The 18,073-nt window shown below is 44.9% G+C and overlaps 1 protein-coding gene across 7 annotated transcripts in view; it reads right to left on the bottom strand.

Annotated features, from left to right (window-relative positions):
• Positions 1 to 18,073, bottom strand: part of DNAAF8 (dynein axonemal assembly factor 8) — an 89,009-nt gene that overhangs the window by 49,264 nt on the left and 21,672 nt on the right. For 6 of the 7 annotated variants that reach the window (XM_085075083.1, XM_085075084.1, XM_085075079.1 and 3 more), the window contains 3 exons: positions 10,979 to 11,170; positions 8,420 to 8,575; positions 3,878 to 4,072 (listed from right to left, as the gene is read on the bottom strand). In XM_085075083.1, the coding sequence (XP_084931209.1) occupies positions 3,878 to 4,072; positions 8,420 to 8,575; positions 10,979 to 11,170 (543 nt within the window). The remainder of the gene's footprint in view (positions 1 to 3,877; positions 4,073 to 8,419; positions 8,576 to 10,978; positions 11,171 to 18,073) is intronic. The other variant, XM_085075085.1, reaches the window with a different exon arrangement.

The raw sequence follows: 18,073 nt of genomic DNA, 5'->3' as shown, positions 1-18,073 counted from the left end.
AAGCCACAGGCAGGATTTGAGAGCAAAGGACAGGATGAACCTCCTGCTTTACACCTTCAGCCTGGTTGTCACAGAGGCGAGTGCTGAACTCTGGCTGGCACTGCCGTGCTGCAGGACTCATCCTGCCAGCTCTGCTTTGGGGAAGCACATGGGGAATGTCCTGGGTGTTTCATCCCTCCCTAGTGCACAACAATCAAATCTTGCAAGTTTTGGAGGAGGAAAGCACAGCCCTGGGCTGTGCACTAAATCTGGGTGCTCACAGCAACATGGGGATCAGGTCAGGGAGCTGAGCAAATTGTGCTGCTCTCCAGGGAGCTCAGGCAGCATCTTCACCCCAAAACATGGCCCAGCTCAGGTGCTGCTCACACAGCATGAAATGAGAAAGAACACAGGGACAATAACCCCAAATCAAACCATCATCACCACCAGCACAGCCACTGAACCACAGCAAATCCCAGTTGCTGCAGTTTGGGGTGTGTGAAAGGCAATGCCCACACAGCCACAGGCCTGAAGGGTGGCTGAAAAGCTGATGTGGTAATGAGTAGCAGTTTCCTGAGCATGTCTCCCTCAGCACTGGAGCTAAAAGATGCAAAAGACAGTGGAAGATGCTGAAGGCAACTCAGCAGGGCCAAGGCTATGGTGCTTGTCAATGAAATAATGTCACAGCACTGAGAGTTGAAACTCAGAGTGTTCTCACTGAGGTCATGCTGAAACACAGACTCACAGATCTGAAAGATCCTCCAGAAGTGCCTCCCACTGCCACTTCAGAGGCTGCACACAGAGCTTGGGAATCTCAGCTCCAAATCTGTGCCTCAAGTGCACAGAGCAACAAGTGCTGCATCCAGGGCTGCTTTTCCACAGGGATTTTAAATTTCAGCAGCAATGTCCAGCTCTTCATGTATGCTACACGGTTATTTCAGAATTTGAAATAAAATATGCAGCTTTCAAAGCTTGTGCATGTGTGAAAACTCCTATGGCAGCACAGTTAATATCAGCTCCAGCAGGGAAAGCCCCAAAATCTGAAATACTACATGAAAGAACTGCTCTGCTTTGTGCCAGCCCCCTGCCCCACATCAACCTTCCTGTTAGGTCAATCTGTGCTCCTGGATGTTTTCAGCAGGATTGGGTTACAATATCAGGGCAAATTCAGCTCCCTGGACCCAGTTCTGGGATTCTTATCTATGATTAGCCAGGAAAAACAAAATTTTAAAAAAATGGAGCTCTACTTAAGTGAAAAGTGAGGAGTCAACTTTGTGTAGAGCTGCCCTTAATCACTACTATTTCAAAAACCCCCACAAAATTTGGGTCAGAGCAGGGAAACTACTAAAGGAGCAGCACAATAGGGACTGATCACCAGGAGGTGCAATAAAATAAATTTTCTGGAGCTAAAATAAAAACATTTCATTCACCTTGACCTAGGGATGTCTGTGGACAGAGGAGGGATGGAGGTTCCCCTTCTTCCTTAAAACCTCCCTGAAAACACTGCTCTGCCCTGACTCCTGTGTCCTGGTAGGCACCTGCACAGGTTGGGAGTTCAAGGAGCTGTTCTGGAGCATGACCATTAAGGGCTTCACCCTTTGGGCAAATGTGTCCAGAAAAACTGAGGGGGAGGAAGAGAATTCCAACATGGAGCAAACAGGCTGAGGAAAAGCAGAATCCACCCTGGCTGTGTGTGTTGTCTGGATCCCCAAGGTGAATGCTTGCATCCTGAGGCTTAGCAGCAGCAAGTACTTTTATTTTATGCTAAAATGAAGAAATCTTCTTTCTGCTGACAGGGGACCTTGCAGTTAATAGCTTCCACAGGGATGTTGTCACTCCTAACCCAACCTGGGCTTTAATGACTGCATTGTGAGCTGCTGCTCCTATCAGGAGTGAATTGCTGCAGGTTAATAGGCTCAATGCACAGCACTCATAAAAATGCCTCTAAAAAAATAGCACAGGCAGAGCAATCTGTTCGGGGTCCAGAACAGACAGAAAATCCAGCAGACAAATTGACTGAAAACAAGACATTGGCTCATGCACTAACAAACAAAAAGCATAAAGGTTATTACAATTACTGCTGGCAATTGCTCCCCAGCTCACACACAGAGCTACTCAGCACACAACAGCTTCCCTCTCCCTCCATTTCTACTCATTTTTTCCACCATCCTGCCAGGATTTCTCTCTCTGATCTACCTGGAGCAAAAGCAGGGATTCACTCCGTGCTCCTCCAACATGTGGGAGCAGGTTCTTCGGGTGCTCAAAGAAACTCAAACTGCTCAAAGTCAGTTTTGTATACACTGCCTCAAAACAAATATAAATGTACAAAAAGCAAAGCATGGATCACTGGCCTTGTACCAAACCTTCAAACCAAAGAAGTTAAAAGAATGTGATACTGGATTTTCTATGCAGCACTTTTTGGTTGTATTTTAAGGACACTTGGGAACATTCTCAGTTGGTACCACTTTGCAAAGCTCCAGGGCAGACATCAGGGTGAGCTGCTGCCTGCTGAGAGCGCGGCTCATTGAGCTCTGCTTTGGAAATCAGCCTTGCTGCCTAAACAGCTATAAAAATATGTCTGTCCCACCTTGGCAGTGTCCAAGGCCAGGCTGGACAGGGCTTGGAGCAACCTGGGATAGTGGAAGGTGTCCCTGCCCACAGCAGGGGGTGGAATGAGAGGAGCTTTGAGGTCCCTTCCAGCCCAAACCCTGCTGTGATTCCATAACTCTGTGAAAAGCCACAACACACAGTGGTCTCAGCCTCAGTCAGGCCTGGGAGGCACAGAGCACATGAACTTGGGAAGAGAATGTGGTTTTTAAATTGACATCATGTTTTCCACGGCATCAAGGCAAAGATCCACCCCCAGAAAGTGCCTGCTATCTTGCTGTTCAATTCCTAATGATTTATAATTCCCCTAATAAGGGATTTGCATAAAAGCCCTTGCTGTTTTAAATGATGCCTTATTTTATGCCTTAAAAGCATGGAGCAGATTTATCTTTTACGAGTACGTCAGACTCTTTATGGCTCTTGCTTCTGCTTGAAAGCCACAGTGACTGCAAATCAACAACACTAAGCCTCCTTTTCCTCCACACAAGTGGGATAAACCTTTAGGCAAATTGCTAAGTGCACTGCTAAACCCCTAAGCTTTCATGGCATTGATTCTCGCAGAGTCATAGTAATCCCCAAATCTGGTTGAAATGGCAGAAAAGTTCTCATGCTCCATTATTTTCAAAATTAAAACTTCATTGTGAACAAGAATTGCAGGCTTTGCCATTCCCTGGAATTGTATCTCAAGGGTTTTGTTCATCTAGAAATGTTGGGAAAAGACCACGATTGTCTGGAGTAAACAGAACTGGAATAAACAGAACATTCCCTCAAAAGGTATAGAAATCAGGTCATATGAAGTGCTGCTTTGAAAACCTTCGCTGTAAATATTTACACCAAGGTGGGAAAGGCTGGTAAAGGCCTGAAAGCAACATTGGATGCCCTCAAGGAATAAATTCCCCCAGTAAGGATAAGGAATTCTTGTAACATTTCATTCACTGGAATATTTGTTATGGAGCACTTGTTAATCTGACAGAAGTGAAAGGTTAATTATTATTCTACTTATAGACAGCAGTAAGTGCTCCTGCAAATGTTTCCAGGCAGAAGAGAGATTGGAAGCACTTGATTTGGAGAGGTGCTGTGTCCTTGTAACTCACACACTTCCCTGGAAATCCACAGATATTAAAATCACAGAACTGAAGCACAGAATATTCTAATATTAGAAGTGTTTGTTTTCAAACTCTGTTTAAATCCTTTGCTAAAGCAAATGAGAATATCTGTCAACATTGGAAGAAGAACTTTCACTAAACCTGAGAAAAAACCTTCCAGGAGTCCAAGAACTTCTGTACAATACCTGAGGGTCAGGATTGACAGCAGTGACGTTACTGAGCAGGACAGAGGGAATTTCAGGAAGAAGTGAGCACAGCTGGTTTTGGAAGTGGCTGGCCAGTTCATCTCTCCACCAGATAACATCTGGAAGCCATGTAGAGGTCAGAAATGCAGAAATCTTCTGGTAAAACCTGGATGTTCCTTGGAGATCTCCTGCAGTCTGCAAAGAGCCAGAGGTTAAAAAGCATTGGTGATGGCTTCAGGAACTCTGTTTGTACCTTGCACCTGCAGCAGCTCCTCCTCTGCCCACAGCCATCCCAGACTCCTGTTTCACACATTTTCCCCTCAGATTCTCCAAACCAACCCCCCTGCACCTCCCAAACCACCACATCCTTCATCCCATGCTCATGCCATCCATCAGCTCACAAATCCTGCTTCAAAGCAGATCACACCGCATGCAGAGGGGGAGAAAGGGCCATAAACAGGACCATAAACCAGCCCAATAAAATGAAAAATTAACTTGAAAAGGGTTTCATAGGGATATAAATGAAAACAGTTATTAATGCCCCATCCCTGGGAGTTTCAAGGCCAGGGTGGGTGAAGCACTGAGCAACCTGGTCTAGTGGAAATTGTCCCTGCCCATGGCAGGGGGCTGGAATTGGATGATCTTTAAGGTCCTTTGCAACCCAAACCATTCTGTGACTTTTTTAAGATTGAGACTAATATTAATATTGATACATTAATATTAAAAACTGCACTGCTTAATTACCATCATTTAACCTCCCCTCTAAGCCTCATTGTTCTTCACGTTGATTCTTAATTAGCAAGACTTTCAGAGAACAAAACCAGTGACCTCAAGGAGACCTAATTAGAAATTAACAAACTCAACAATTGTGCAGAGCATCTTCTCTCCACTGGGTGTTGGGGGGAAGGGATGGTCCTGCTCTGCCCTGGTGCAGCCTCACCTCAGCCCTGGGGCAGTTGTGGTTGCCATGATATCAGAAGGATCTAAAGCTGTTGGAATGTCCGAAGGAGGGACATGAGGATGGGGAAGGGGCTGAGAAGCAGCTGAAGGCACTTGGGTTGTTCAGCTGGAGAAGAGGGGACTGAGGGCAGAGCTCAGTGGGATCTGCAGCTCCTCCTGAGGGGCAGCTCTGATCTCTGGGACAGGGACAGGAGCCAGGGAATGGCTGGAGCTGTGCCAGGGCAGGGTCAGGTTGGGTATCAGGGAAAGGTTCTTCCCCCAGAGGGTGCTGGGCACTGCCCAGGCTCCCCAGGGAATGGGCACAGCCTGAGGCTGCCAGAGCTCCAGGAGCATTTGGACAATGCTCTCTGGGATGTACAGGGTGGGATTGTTGGGGTGTCTGTGCAGGGCCAGGAGTTGGACTGATGATCCCTGTGGATCTCCCCACCATTCAGGATATTCTGTCATTCTGGGATTTTCGCAGAAAAATATGCATAAGCAAAGCTCAAGGAGGAAAGCCCCAAATCCAACAACAGACATTGGGAGCTCCTCTGAGCCACCAGAGAAGGAAGTGATGGAAGTGCCCAGAGGGGAACCCCAGAGCTCCACACAGTACCAGTGGAATAATTAGGAATGCCTGGGAGATTCTGGGAGAGCAGAGGCTATACAAACCTAATTCCCATCAGACATGCCTGGAACTGCAGCCCATCAGCACACAGGGATTACAGGAGGTGAGTGCTGCAGCATTTGTTCTGACAACAAGAAATCAAGCCATGCAGGGATGTGCAAATCTGCCTCACTTCTAGCAGCTATTTGGAGGTGGGCAGAAATAAAAATACCCCAAACTAACCCCCAAAAACTGACAAAAAAGGGAGGAAATATAGCAGAACCACTGGGTGTAGGAATAGATGCCATCCTAGTTGAATAAGCCAACAGACATCTTGATGTGCAAAGAACAGGAGCTTTTGCCTGGAGAAATCACAATTATTGTTCTATTTATAACTATTAGACCTTGCAACAGAGAACTAGAATGTGATAAATAATAAAAGATACACAGATGACAGTGAAGTGGCCAGTAAATAAGAAATTGATGGCCCAGAGCCCCCTTTTGGGGCTGAAAATATACTCTGGGCTCCACACATCAATAAGAAAATACCATTTGTCATAATGGTTAACATTGACACATACTTGGTCTTTTTTGCATAACCCAAAAAAGTAACTAAGGTTTCTCTAGATGCAACAAAAGCACCTGGAAACTCAATCTTATTTTAAAGGCAAGGCCCAAAAAGTGTCTGTTTGTGCCCACAGGAGACAACTGGAACAAGAACCACTAAGTGCCCCAACAGGATTTTGTTATTCAATTCAACCACTGCAGACCTGTACATTGACAGGACATTGAGAGACTGAGGGCTTCAGTGGGAAGAATAAAATCCACATTTCTCTCACAGTAGCTGAAGCTGCCCAAGGGCAGGAACAGGGAGAGACTTGCTGTCATTTTCCTTGTCTCTGCTGGGGCTGACATCCCAACTTTTGTTGTTCCTCCCAGCTCTGATCTCTGCTGGGGAGAGCAGCAGCTCTACAAATGCCTCAGGAAAGAAAGATTGACACAAGTCAGTGCTACCACAAAAGTAGAGCCTCTAATGAGAGAGAGAAATCTAAGTCCTGCTTGGAGGAACTGCCCCAACACCAGAAATGTCACTGCTGTGCAACAGAGCTGAGCTCAGAGGTTTTTCATGATGAGGGTGGTGAGACCCTGGCACAGGATGCCCAGAGAAGCTGTGGAAGTGTCCAAAGCCAGGCTGGACAGGGCTTGGAGCAATCTGGGATACTGGAAAGTCCTTACTTCTTGCAGGGATTTGGACTGGATGGCCTTGAATGGCCCCTTCCAATCCAAGCCATACCATGACTCCGTGATAAGGACTGGAAAAACTGTACAATTTGTTCCATCAGGTTGTGATTTAATCCTTCCCAGCTCCAACCAAACATTCAGAGCAGCCTGGGCCCACAGCTTCAAAAGTTCCTTCAATTCTGCTACACTGGGTACATATTTTGAGCACAATCAGTGCTCACTAATTCTGACCTTGGCCAATCCCTCAGCTGGAATCAGCAGAGAGCAACCAGGCAAGAGGACAGGGCAGCTCAGGCTCTGTCTCTCCATTTGCTTTGCTCCAGAGAGAGGAAACATCTTGAATTCAGCTGGCAGAAACCAACACAAAGTCCTTGTCCAGTCCAGCAGATCCTGGTCTCATCAGCCTCTGCCCAGGGGTGCTCAATCACTAATGAAAAGGCTGCTCATTGTTTTGGGCTGGGGTTTTTTTGGGTAGTGTTTTCATCATGACATTTGGTGCCAGCATCAATCATTCATTTTCAGGAGCACTGGAGCCACAGCTGTCAAACTCCAAGTTTTGTGATCCATCATGGGAAATTCAATCTTTGCTGCTCCCAGGCAGCAGCTGCAAGTGAAGAACACTTGCTGCAGCTAAGGAGGGGATGCTTAAGTGTGATTCAAAAACATGTTTACACACCCCATTCCATTTAGACTCCCCATGGTTGTCCAGCAGGTATAATGTAGACAAAATGCAAGCAAAAATAGAGTGGAAAATCCACTACAGCTCACTGAAGCCACAGGAGTTGCTTTGAGCCACCTGAGAGGAGCTCAGCAGCCTCAGCAGAGCACAGGGCAGCACCTCAAAGGTTCCTCAGCCACAGTTATTCCAGCAAGTGGCTCTCAGGAGATCTGGGGGACACAGGGATTGCTGCTCCCCAGATCCACCTGGCTACACTTCCCAGCAAGAGTCACCCACACTGCTTAGGTAAAACAGGTAGTTTTACCAGGCCAGGTGGCAATAATACCCACAAAGCTCTCTCCAAAATGGGAACAAGATGCTCAGAGTTCCAAAATCAGATCAGCTCTGTGAAAGACAAAACCAACAGAGCAGAGCCCAGAGCTGCTATTTCACAGCTCTGCTGTGCTCAGGACACAAGTTCATATCATGTCCTACATCACATGTGCCACCTGCATGTGCTGAATTTATAGCTGTATGCAAGCAATAATATATTGCTGTATGCAAGACCTTCCAGTTTCATTGCACAGCACAGGCTGTGTGAGGAAACAGAAGTGAGGAACAGAAGTGAGGAAAGGCTCAGGTCCTGCTTCAGGCCTCAGCTCCTGGGAGCCAATAATAACACAACCCTCCTCCTCCTGGGCCACACTCTTCACACAGTTAAAACACAGGCGGGAAACCCAAAATAGGTGCAAAAAGATGTGTCTCCTCCAAATCCAGCTAAATTTCTGCAGTGTGAGGTTCCAGCTCATGAGCAATAGAGAAAAAATGATGCCACAGAGAGCTGGTTTCTTGTCTGCACATAATCTAAACCCAGCAGAACTGAGGACAGCTTGGGTTGGCAATCAGCTGTAAGCAATCCTTCAGTTCCCACACCACTGGGCTGTTCCCCCATCCCAATCTGGGCAGCTCTCATGCTGCTCTGTCCTGCCTTGCTGAAATTAGAGCTTGAATTGGCACCTCCAGGCCTGCTGCTCAGTGGAGAGCAGTGGTGCCAACCCTGTCTGCACAGCTAGCAGGTGTAAATGCTGCTACTCACTCCTGGCTCATGGATCTCAGGGCAGCTCTGGGCTGGAGGTTCCTCTGGTGCCACCAGGCAGGCATAGAGGGCCAAGCCTTCCTCTCTCCAGGCCTGCTGCAGCCCCACCACCTCAAATGGAGCTTCAGGGCCATCCTTCCTCTTCACAGGAGGCACCTGGAAATCCATTGGAACACAATTTCACTTTTAGATGGACTGACAAAAAACCCTTTATCTTGCTCTGTTGCTTTTGAGAAGAGCCCCACAACAATCCAGGGAGCACTCTGCTTTGATTAGTAGATTAGCTGTGGTTTAGCCAGTAGAAAAAAATCAATGAAGACAAAATTAAATAGAAATAACACGTTGCTTTTGATAAGTCACAGGATTTATTTTCTCCATGAGGACTTGCAAGCTCTGTGTTCCAGCAGTTTCACTATGGGAAGCAGGAATTCACATTATTTCCCTATTCCAGCAAGGTGTGAGCACAGAACCCCTGTGAAGCCTGCACAGAATGTCCCTGTCACAGCAGCACTGTGTGTGCCTTTATCAGTGACAATGAGATCAATCCAATCTCAGCTCTAAAATCAGTGCAAAGGGTTGATGCCATTCCAAGTGGCTTCCTTAAGAAACCCTTCACTAATAGCCCAAATCCCATCAATCCCCACCCTGTGAATCCCTTTTTAGTTGGGCTGAGGTGATTTCTTTGTGATGGATTTTTTTGTGCACATGTGTGTGGGAGGCAAATGTTCTATTTTCCAGTGTTTATATCTAATCTAAAGCAAAAAAGGTAAAAAGTGACTTCTGCAAACCCCAAGACATAAATGATTATTGTGAATATCAGTTTAGATCCAGGGAGAAGGTTCCACTAAGCCACACCTTAGCTCTTCAGGCTGCTCAAAGTCAGGTGAAGCAATGCACTTTAACATGAAGAATACATAAAAAACCTGATTATAAGTTAGAAATAAGAGAGGAGAGACTTGAAACAGCCTGGGAAAGCATTGGGCTGCTGCAGGTGAAAGAGAGAGGAAAGCCAGACACAGGGAATCAGCAAAGGCAGGGGAAAGGAACAGCAGCCAGTGAGCAGAGGTGCCTGATCCAGAACATTCTCTGGATGGAAAGAAAGGCAAGTCTGAGCTACAGAATTCCCTCCCAGGGTTCTGGTGGATACAGAAACTCCAAGTCTTGTTCTCCTGGTTTTTACCATCACCAATCTCTAGATGGATTAGCAGCTCTAAAACTGATAATAGAACTCCAAACTATTTACAGGAAGATAAAGGCCTTTACAAACAAATGTTTTTAACACAGGCCAGGCTGGATTTTGAAACTGTTGCACAACTCAAACTGCTTTGAACCCTGCATTCACCTGAGGAATTCTGCAGCATGCAGAGGATCACACTCCCATCTGGCAGCACCCAGCATGTCTCCAAAGAAATCAGTGAGGATATGCTGATGTACACAAGCCAGTCAGTGGAACTGCATGGATAACCAGGTGAGAATTTGGTCTAAAAATGCCTCAACATTTCCAGTTCTTTCAATGAAAGAAATGGAAACTTCTTCATTGCTATCCAACAGCTATTTCACAGCCTGTGTAAAATACATTGGTGGATTTTGGCCCAGTTTTTCTTGGGCACAAAGTCCATGTGAACATCTCATCCCACAGCCAGCAGAGTGACACAGCCCTGGAAGCTGAGGTAGCCCTTTCAGGCTCAGAAAGAGCTGCTACAAGTCACAACTCAGAGTTTTTTACTGGGAATAACACAAGGAAAGAGAGCTCACACTGCAGATGGTCACCAGCTAACGAGGCTGAATGGAAAACTCAGGATCCAGGGCTGTTCCAGTGGCAATTTTCATTAGCACCGAACTAACAGTAAAGAATGTTAGCAATGTTTTAATGGAAGCATGAACATCATTAACAATTAATTGTGATTAAGTGGAGTTTAAGTGATTTAAGAGCCTGGTGCAGGCTGGCTGCTAAGGGGGAAATCTACCTTGACTGTGTGGATCAGTATTGGTATCCCAGTCTTTCCAAGGGAAAAGAATAAGGCCAATGTGCAGGGTGGGGAGGAAAAATACACACTGGGGAGGAAAAATACATTGTTTTCCCTAAGGAATAAAGGGGTAACATGGATGGGAAGGAGAGAGGGTGAGGTGGTTTCTTTAGAGGAGAAAAACATGTGAACCAAAGCACAATTAGGATGAAGCAGCTCCCCACTTGTTCCCAGCCCTCTCAACTATGAGAAAGAGTCTATTCTTATCTAGAACAAGCAGTAAAAGAACAGGAACCTGTGCCAAGCACAAAGCCTAACACCCAGCATCACTTTTGACAATTCAGAGTCTGCCTCAACAATTTTTTACTTCTTCATAAACTACATATACAACCCACCTCCCACTGACTCCAGAGAGACTTTTATTTACTGAGTCTAAGGTGAATTAAAACATCATTTCCACTTTGTTCAGCCACTGTTTTGTAGCTGATGAGGGAAAAAAAAAAAAAAAAGGCGATTTCCAGAGTGATGATGTATTCACTGGAGGTCAAAACCCAGCCCTCATCACCCTTTTGTGCCAGGTCACTGCACTCACCAGGGACAGGAGCCATGTCACGAGGGCCTGGTAGATGTTGGCAGCTCCCAGCACCTTGTCAGGCACCTGCCCCTCACACTGAGCTGGGGCCACTTGGCCACAACTTGCCAGCCAAATGGTCATCAGCAGCATCTCCTTCTCCACCCTGCGGGATGCAGGCAATGTGTCGATAGCTGGCAAAAAAGAGGCTTCCTGTCAAAAAAAAAATAGTATGAAAATGGAAGTCGCTTGGATTACTGGAAGTGTATTCATCATCAGGAATTAATGGCATTCATTGCCGTCACAGGAGGGGCATTTAACACCCAGAGAGCATTTATCAAAGAGGGAGAATGAGCCATAAAAGCCAGGTTGTTCTATCAGTGACACCTGCCTGAGCACTGCAGGTTTTCTTGGCCAGCTGTCACCTGGGTCCTCATTTAGTCACACACTGCCTGCTGAATGGAAGGTTACACAGTCACAGCTGGAAAAGTGTGATTGAATTTATTCTGTATTCAACATTCACTGTTTGGGCTTTTTTCTTTTTTTTTTTTAATCACTGAAAAGCCCTCAAACAAGCCTGATAGTGTGAAAACTCATTATTTTCTGCTTCACCTAACATCCCTCATTTCAGAGATGATGTCACAGTTAAGTGAACTCACCTCCTTTCTTTACTCCAGCATTGACAGTTGGTTATTTAGGATGCAAATTCCCTCTCCTTTAAGAGAACTGTTCAAGAAACAACTTCAAGCTTGAACTGTGAACTTACATTTTTTTAACTTACATTCCTTCCACAGATGCAGCAGCTGCAGCTGTAATTATTGACTGCCTTGTTCTTCCTATCTATATCCAATTTGCTGCCTCTGACATTTCTTTGGTAAATTAAGAAGCAAGTCCCTAAAATCCCAAAGGTTCTCCAGTACTGCTCCTCAACAGTTATGATCACAGAAACATGGAACAGTTTGGGTTGGAAGGGACCTTAAAACTCATCCCATTCCACCCCCTCCCATGGGCAGGGACACCTTCCACTGGACCAGGTTGCTCCAACCCCCATCCAGCCTGGTCTCATGCTTTCAGTTGCTTCCTGTAGCCCAGAGTGAGGATTTCTGCCCATACCTCTACACTGAATGAGTCTTAATTTGATTTACCTGAATTTACTCTGAAAGCAAAGTAAGCTAAATCCAATTACAGCCACTTTAATTCTGAATTAAAATGTCCACAAAGGTGTTTCATGACTAATCCACTTGACAAGCTAATGTAGCTTGACTTTTGTGCCAGTCCTCAAAACAGACAACTTCTTAAAATGGTTTAATAAGGCATAAAACGAATAAAATCCAACAAGCAGCTCTACTGTGTCACCCAGCATTTTGGTACCAAATAAAAACTGCATTTAGTGATAAAGGCAAATAGCCATGCAAACGTGTGTGATGCTGCAGATTTGTATTAATGAATGTTGCTGTAGTCCTGTAAATCACCACCACCACTGAAACCCCCTGAGGAAGAGGCCTTAGGAGAAGCTCTGGGACCACCAGGAAAAGGTGAACTTCTCCTATATCCTGTGTTGGAGAACTGAGTCTTTCTTCCTCAACAAGGGTGTGGGGATCAATGAGAGGAGGCAATTTAATGCTAATGATAAAACCAGGATCCATAACTAATGTTTCAGCAGGAAATTTCCAACTATTCCAAATTCCCTTGGCCCAGCAGCAGGTTTTCTGACGAAGATCAGATAAAAAATTTACTTGTTAAAGTTCTGAGTGAGGTGTTGATGAAGGCTGGACATTCCCTCTCTGCCCTCTGCCAGCTTCCTCACCCCAGCAAGAATCTAAGTGTAGAACTTGAATAATTTCTGAAATATTAAGGCTAATGAACAAAAAAGGAGCAAATCCTGTTTAATTCTGGGCAAGAATGGCTGATGTAAGATACAACTGGTGCTTTCTGGGTATGGCTTCCCACTTTTACTTTAACATTGCCCCATTTACCCCAGTCTACATATGAGGAGAGTTCAATTTATCCACATTACACTGGCTTTTATTTGTGACAATATGAAGTTATAAAAAGCCTAAAATTACTCAAATGCTGGGCTATTTTTGGGTGCTCTGGCTGGAATTGTGCTGTCAGTCAGAGACAGGCTTGCAGCTGATTGTAGTCAAGTGCCAACAATTACCACAGAGTAAATAAGATAAAATTTCCTCTTCCCAAACTCTTGCTATTTTATTTTGCAATTTTAGTTTACATCATTACAAGTTCCAGCACCCTTCCATCTCCAGCTCTGGCCTTTTTTTTCCCTTTTTAACATAACAACAGTGCAAGGAGGAACAGCCAACAAGTGACCTCTGCCCAAATCCACACCACAGTGAAATGAGGAAAAAGAAATTGCAAGACAACTTCAGGACAGCTGCATAACCCAGCCTGCAGTGGCAGTGAATTTACACAAACAGGGGCACAATGGCCTTAGGCTGAAGGAGGCAGGGATAGATGGGATATTGGGAAGGAATTGTTCCCTGTGAGGGTGGTGAGGCCCTGGCACAGGTTGCCCAGGGAAGCTGTGGCTGCCACTGGATCCCTGCAAGTGTCCAAGGCCAGGCTGGATGGGGCTTGGAGCAACCTGGGACAGTGGAAGGTGTCCCTGCCCATGGCATGGGGTGGAATGGGATGATCCCTCCAACCCAAACCCTGATCATCCCAAAGGAAACTACAACTCATAAAAACCCCTGGAATGTGAAGGCCCCTCTACAAACACTCAGAAAAAGGTGGCATTTTACCTCCATATTATTATTTTAAACCAGAGCTGTTTATGATGACACCAAGCCAAAGCTTAGTGGACACAAGAGTGTCAGCCAAGAGTAACATTTTATTTCTAGTAAAACAGCTCAAAGTGGTTAATTGATGCCTTTGTGGATGTTTTTGAAAAGAGTAGTTGGCATTACTCTTCCTACTCCTTCATGTTTGATTGGACAAAGAGTTCCTAAGACTGGGAAACATTGTCAAAGCTGTGAGAGGCTGGAATGACCAAGGAGAAGTTTAGGAGCCAGGCAACAATTCCACAAAGATTTTCCAGCAGAATCAGCTCACCCAGTCTGAGGGGTTGCCCCAGGGGCAGGATAGGCCAAGGAAAAACCAATTTTTTACTTTAATGGGTACAGTCTCTCCTTTTCAGGTAAATAAAACTTCAGTTTCCCTTCCAGCACCTTTTCCAACACTCACATAGAAGCAAGGCATCAAATTCCATCCAAATGCCCTCCCTACCCCATTGAACAGGCTCTGCAGCAGCAAAAGCTCCATCCAAACACCCCCTGCATGGAAAAGCAGCAGAAGTCAAACATAATCTCTTCCTCCTTTACCACACAGGGGTGAGTGAGGGGGAAGGGGAGGAATAGGAAGACTCACTCTTATTGGCTGGAGGTTTAATCAAAATAATTGTTTTCAGCCCTGTCTAAATTTATCCTTCTATGTCATCTGCACCCTAGCTTGGATCCCAGATTTAAGAGGCAATCCCTGATGAATGGCAAATTACTGACTGCAGAACTCTTTTGCCAAACGATGCATCTGCTGTGGGTTTGTAAATGTGAGCTGATTTCTGAGTGCTGGAGCAGCTCGAGCTAATTTCTCTAATGAACCTTCCCCTCTCATTCCACAGCTGCTCTGGTATTCCATGTTCCCACTTTTCCATGGACAGAGCTCGTGGTACAAGACATAACCATACTGATTGTGTGGTTATGTCCCTATTTTCCATACAGTCACGTGGCAAATGTAGGATTTTTAGGACACATTTACCAATTCTGGCCATCTAAGGCAAAGCAGATTATCACTATTCCACAGCTTCTAAAAATTCTTGCATTACATGAAGACATATTGGAAATGTCAAGTGTTTGTTCATTTTCATTCTGTAGGAAAGGAAAAATGATGACAATGCCATCTGTTAGATGATTTGAAACTCCACATTAAAGCGTGGAATAAACCCTGAAACCATTCAAAGAACTGCTTTATCACTGCAAAGTGGGAGCAATGGGTGAGAATGAGGAGAGATCTGCATTTCCTGCATACGACTGGCAGAACACTCTGGAATTAGGAAGTTAACTTCTAAAGACAAACAGGAGAGTACAACTGATGTCAGTGGTCTGAAAGGCCTTTCTGTAAATGCATTTCTGTGCTCCAGTCACTCTCTGTGGCACCACTACCTTTCTGAGTATCATGCTGGGGTTATGGATCTGAAAAACACGATGGGGGCAAGATGGGATTGAAATTTCTGATGTGGACTGAGCCTCAGATTGCTCAAATGGAGGAGTTATGATCCTGCAAAGCAGATAACTCTGCCAAAGGGAGATTGCAGGGATTCAGGGAGTTGGGTAATGGAGCATTATTTGCTCTGATCTCCATAGTTTTCAATTCACTTAGGGCACTCCAGATCATGGGAGTTTAAGTTAAAAATATAATAATAATAAAGAAAATGTCTTTGCTGAAAGTTTTCTTGCTCTGGACAATTATTCTTAGTCTTGGGAATGAAGAATAAAACCTCTTAACTGCACTAAGGGAATTCTCAGCTGCTTCAGTGGAGTTAATGGCTCATCTATCAAAGATGTGGATAAAGCCTCTTCCATGGGAGGCAAGGATGTGGTCCCTAGGATGTGTTAGCAGACAGATGCTGTGGATCACACAGGATCAAAGGATTTCTAGTCCAGAATCCAACAAGTTGGAATGCAGCTAAAAACTCATTCAAATAACTGGTAACAAACAGCTTTTTTTACATACAATTTCTCTTTTATTTTTCAAAAGTGGGAAAATTTTCTGACAAAGGCTCAACTCAAATAAAGAATGACCTGAAAAGCGCACTGAAATTTAAATCGAAGTTACACTATTTGAGTTTGTTTGCTTTCTGAGACATAATCATTAAAAATGAGAAGTGCCTTTTCCATGATTGATGTTTACACTCCAGTAACACTTGGAGAGGCTCAGAAGGATTCCCAGCCTCATTGTGCTGGTGTTCTGAGCACATGTAACAAAAAGTTCCTCCTCTAATGAGTTTATACTCCTGGTTAATGAGAAGCAGCTGAAATGAGTAAAGGAAGTTTAATTACTTACACATTTCATGTGAGCACAAGGCTGGGAATCAGAAACTTGTGCCTCAGTCCTGGCTCTGGAATGAAGTATTTCTCTGTGGAACTGTAAAGTGAGGATAATATTTCCTTATCCTAGTCCCTGTCTAGCTGGATTAATTATCAAAAGGCTGTAAAGTGCTCTGAAGAGGAAAAGTGGAAAATTATAAACAAACTTTCAAAATTAACCTCTGTTCCCTTTCCTGCTCCTGAAAGTGTTGTGGCCTCTAAATCCCCTCAGCACAATCTTATCTGCATCTCCCACGACTTGTTCTTCAAAGGATTCCAACCTGCCTCACCAATAAAATGTGCCACCACCTCCAGACCCTCAGGAGGGAAGGGAATTGTATGTGGTCACTTGGAAATGCTGGGGCAGAACATGGAATTGGTCCTCAGGCATCTGAAATCTAGGCTGGCATTTGGCACATGCTTTCAACTGGCTTTAAATCCTACAGAAATGGCTCTACTTGGATATTCCAAGGATTCCCTGTTCCCTGCCCAGGGCAGGGGGCTGGAATGAAATGATCTTGAAAGTCCTTTGCGACCCAAACCGTTCTGGGATTGGTTTTATGATTCACCATGCATTTATCAACTTGGGGAAAGCCTCATTTTTTGTAGTCTTCCCATCTATTTATCTTTGCATGTATTTCCCCTGACAGTCCATGGAAATCCCCATTGAAATAAAGGAAAACTAAGGGCCTGAGGGAGGAAACTCTGCACAGCTGCTTTATCAGGAAGTTTTAGCAGAGCTAAAGTGGTTTTTTTACAGTGTTTTTTAAGTTTTAAAGTGTTTTTACCAACTATCAGCTTCCAGTTAAAATGGAGTGTGTCCAGTTTGTCACAGGCTCTTCCCTCAACTGAGACAACCCTTCACACCTGTGAATTTAGGGCTCTGTGATCCTGAGAACTGCAAGTGCTTACAGTGTTCCCTGAAGCTTGTGGGAACTCTAGGTGCTTGGCACAGAGCTGGCCAGAGCTCTGTGTTTGCAAAATAAAAATAACTGCACGATTCTTCCACTCCATAATCTCAGATAAAGCCCTGAATTCCATTCCCTGCCACTGAGAATAATGCCCCATAATGAGTATTTGTGGCATAATGTGTTTACAAGTTGTGACCAAGCTTATCCCCTGTGTGCTGAGATTTGGAACACGAGCCCAGCCTAAGCCAGTGCTGAACAGGAAGGCATGAGGAAAACCAGGAATGCAATTCAAATCCTGCAGTTCCTTTCACAGGCAAGCCTGTACATCCCCTTGGAAAAATAGAGGGTTAGGTTCAGCCTCCTTTCATCTACAAATAGCATCAGTGAACACAACCCCGAGGTGAGGCCAGGAGTTGGGAATTCTAGTTTGATTCCAAGAGAGAGAATCACGGCAGAAAATGTTTCTGTGTGTAATTAAACGTGACTGGCACTTGTTCCTAACCACTGCAAAGCCAGCACAGGGCCTGGCACAGAGCAGGACCTGAGGAGGCAAAAAGCCCAGAGATAGTTTTGTGTCTTCCTGCCCTGTCCTAGATGAGAAATAGAATTTAGCCCATGGATATTTTACATTATTGTCTTCAAGTTTAATGTGAACATCCTGCTGATGTGAATGGAGGAGTATTCAGGACCTCTACTGGCAGCAAGTTCATGCATGAAATCCTGGAAACTCTGCTCCTTTTCCTTGTATTAACCTTTCCCTTAAGCAACAGCAGCGAATGTTCCCATCTGTCAGACTCAGGCAGGAATGTATTGAGGAATAAGCCTGAACTCATTTTAATCACTTCCAAGATATGCCGAGGAATATAAAGGATTAAATATCTCACTTTATCCTGGGGCCTTTTTGAACTCCAGTCACAGAAACAGCACTGGAAGAACTCGTTGCTCTGTAAAGCCCTGGCTCTTCAATTCCTTCCTCAGCTGGAAAATGCACAGAAGTGGAGCCCCTGGGAACCATCAGGGTCCAGGCATACATGGAAGGTTCTCCAAGGCTTTTTGGTGATCCTGTTGCATTCAGCACAGGTGAATTTTCTGGTTCTGAGCATTTC

This window comes from Lichenostomus cassidix, chromosome 14 (genome assembly GCF_008360975.1).
Source record: "Lichenostomus cassidix isolate B80296 chromosome 14, HeHo_3.0, whole genome shotgun sequence".
Taxonomy (NCBI): domain Eukaryota; kingdom Metazoa; phylum Chordata; class Aves; order Passeriformes; family Meliphagidae; genus Lichenostomus; species Lichenostomus cassidix.
Note: the sequence above shows the minus strand (reverse complement) of the source record. Positions and strands in the feature narration are given on the sequence as shown.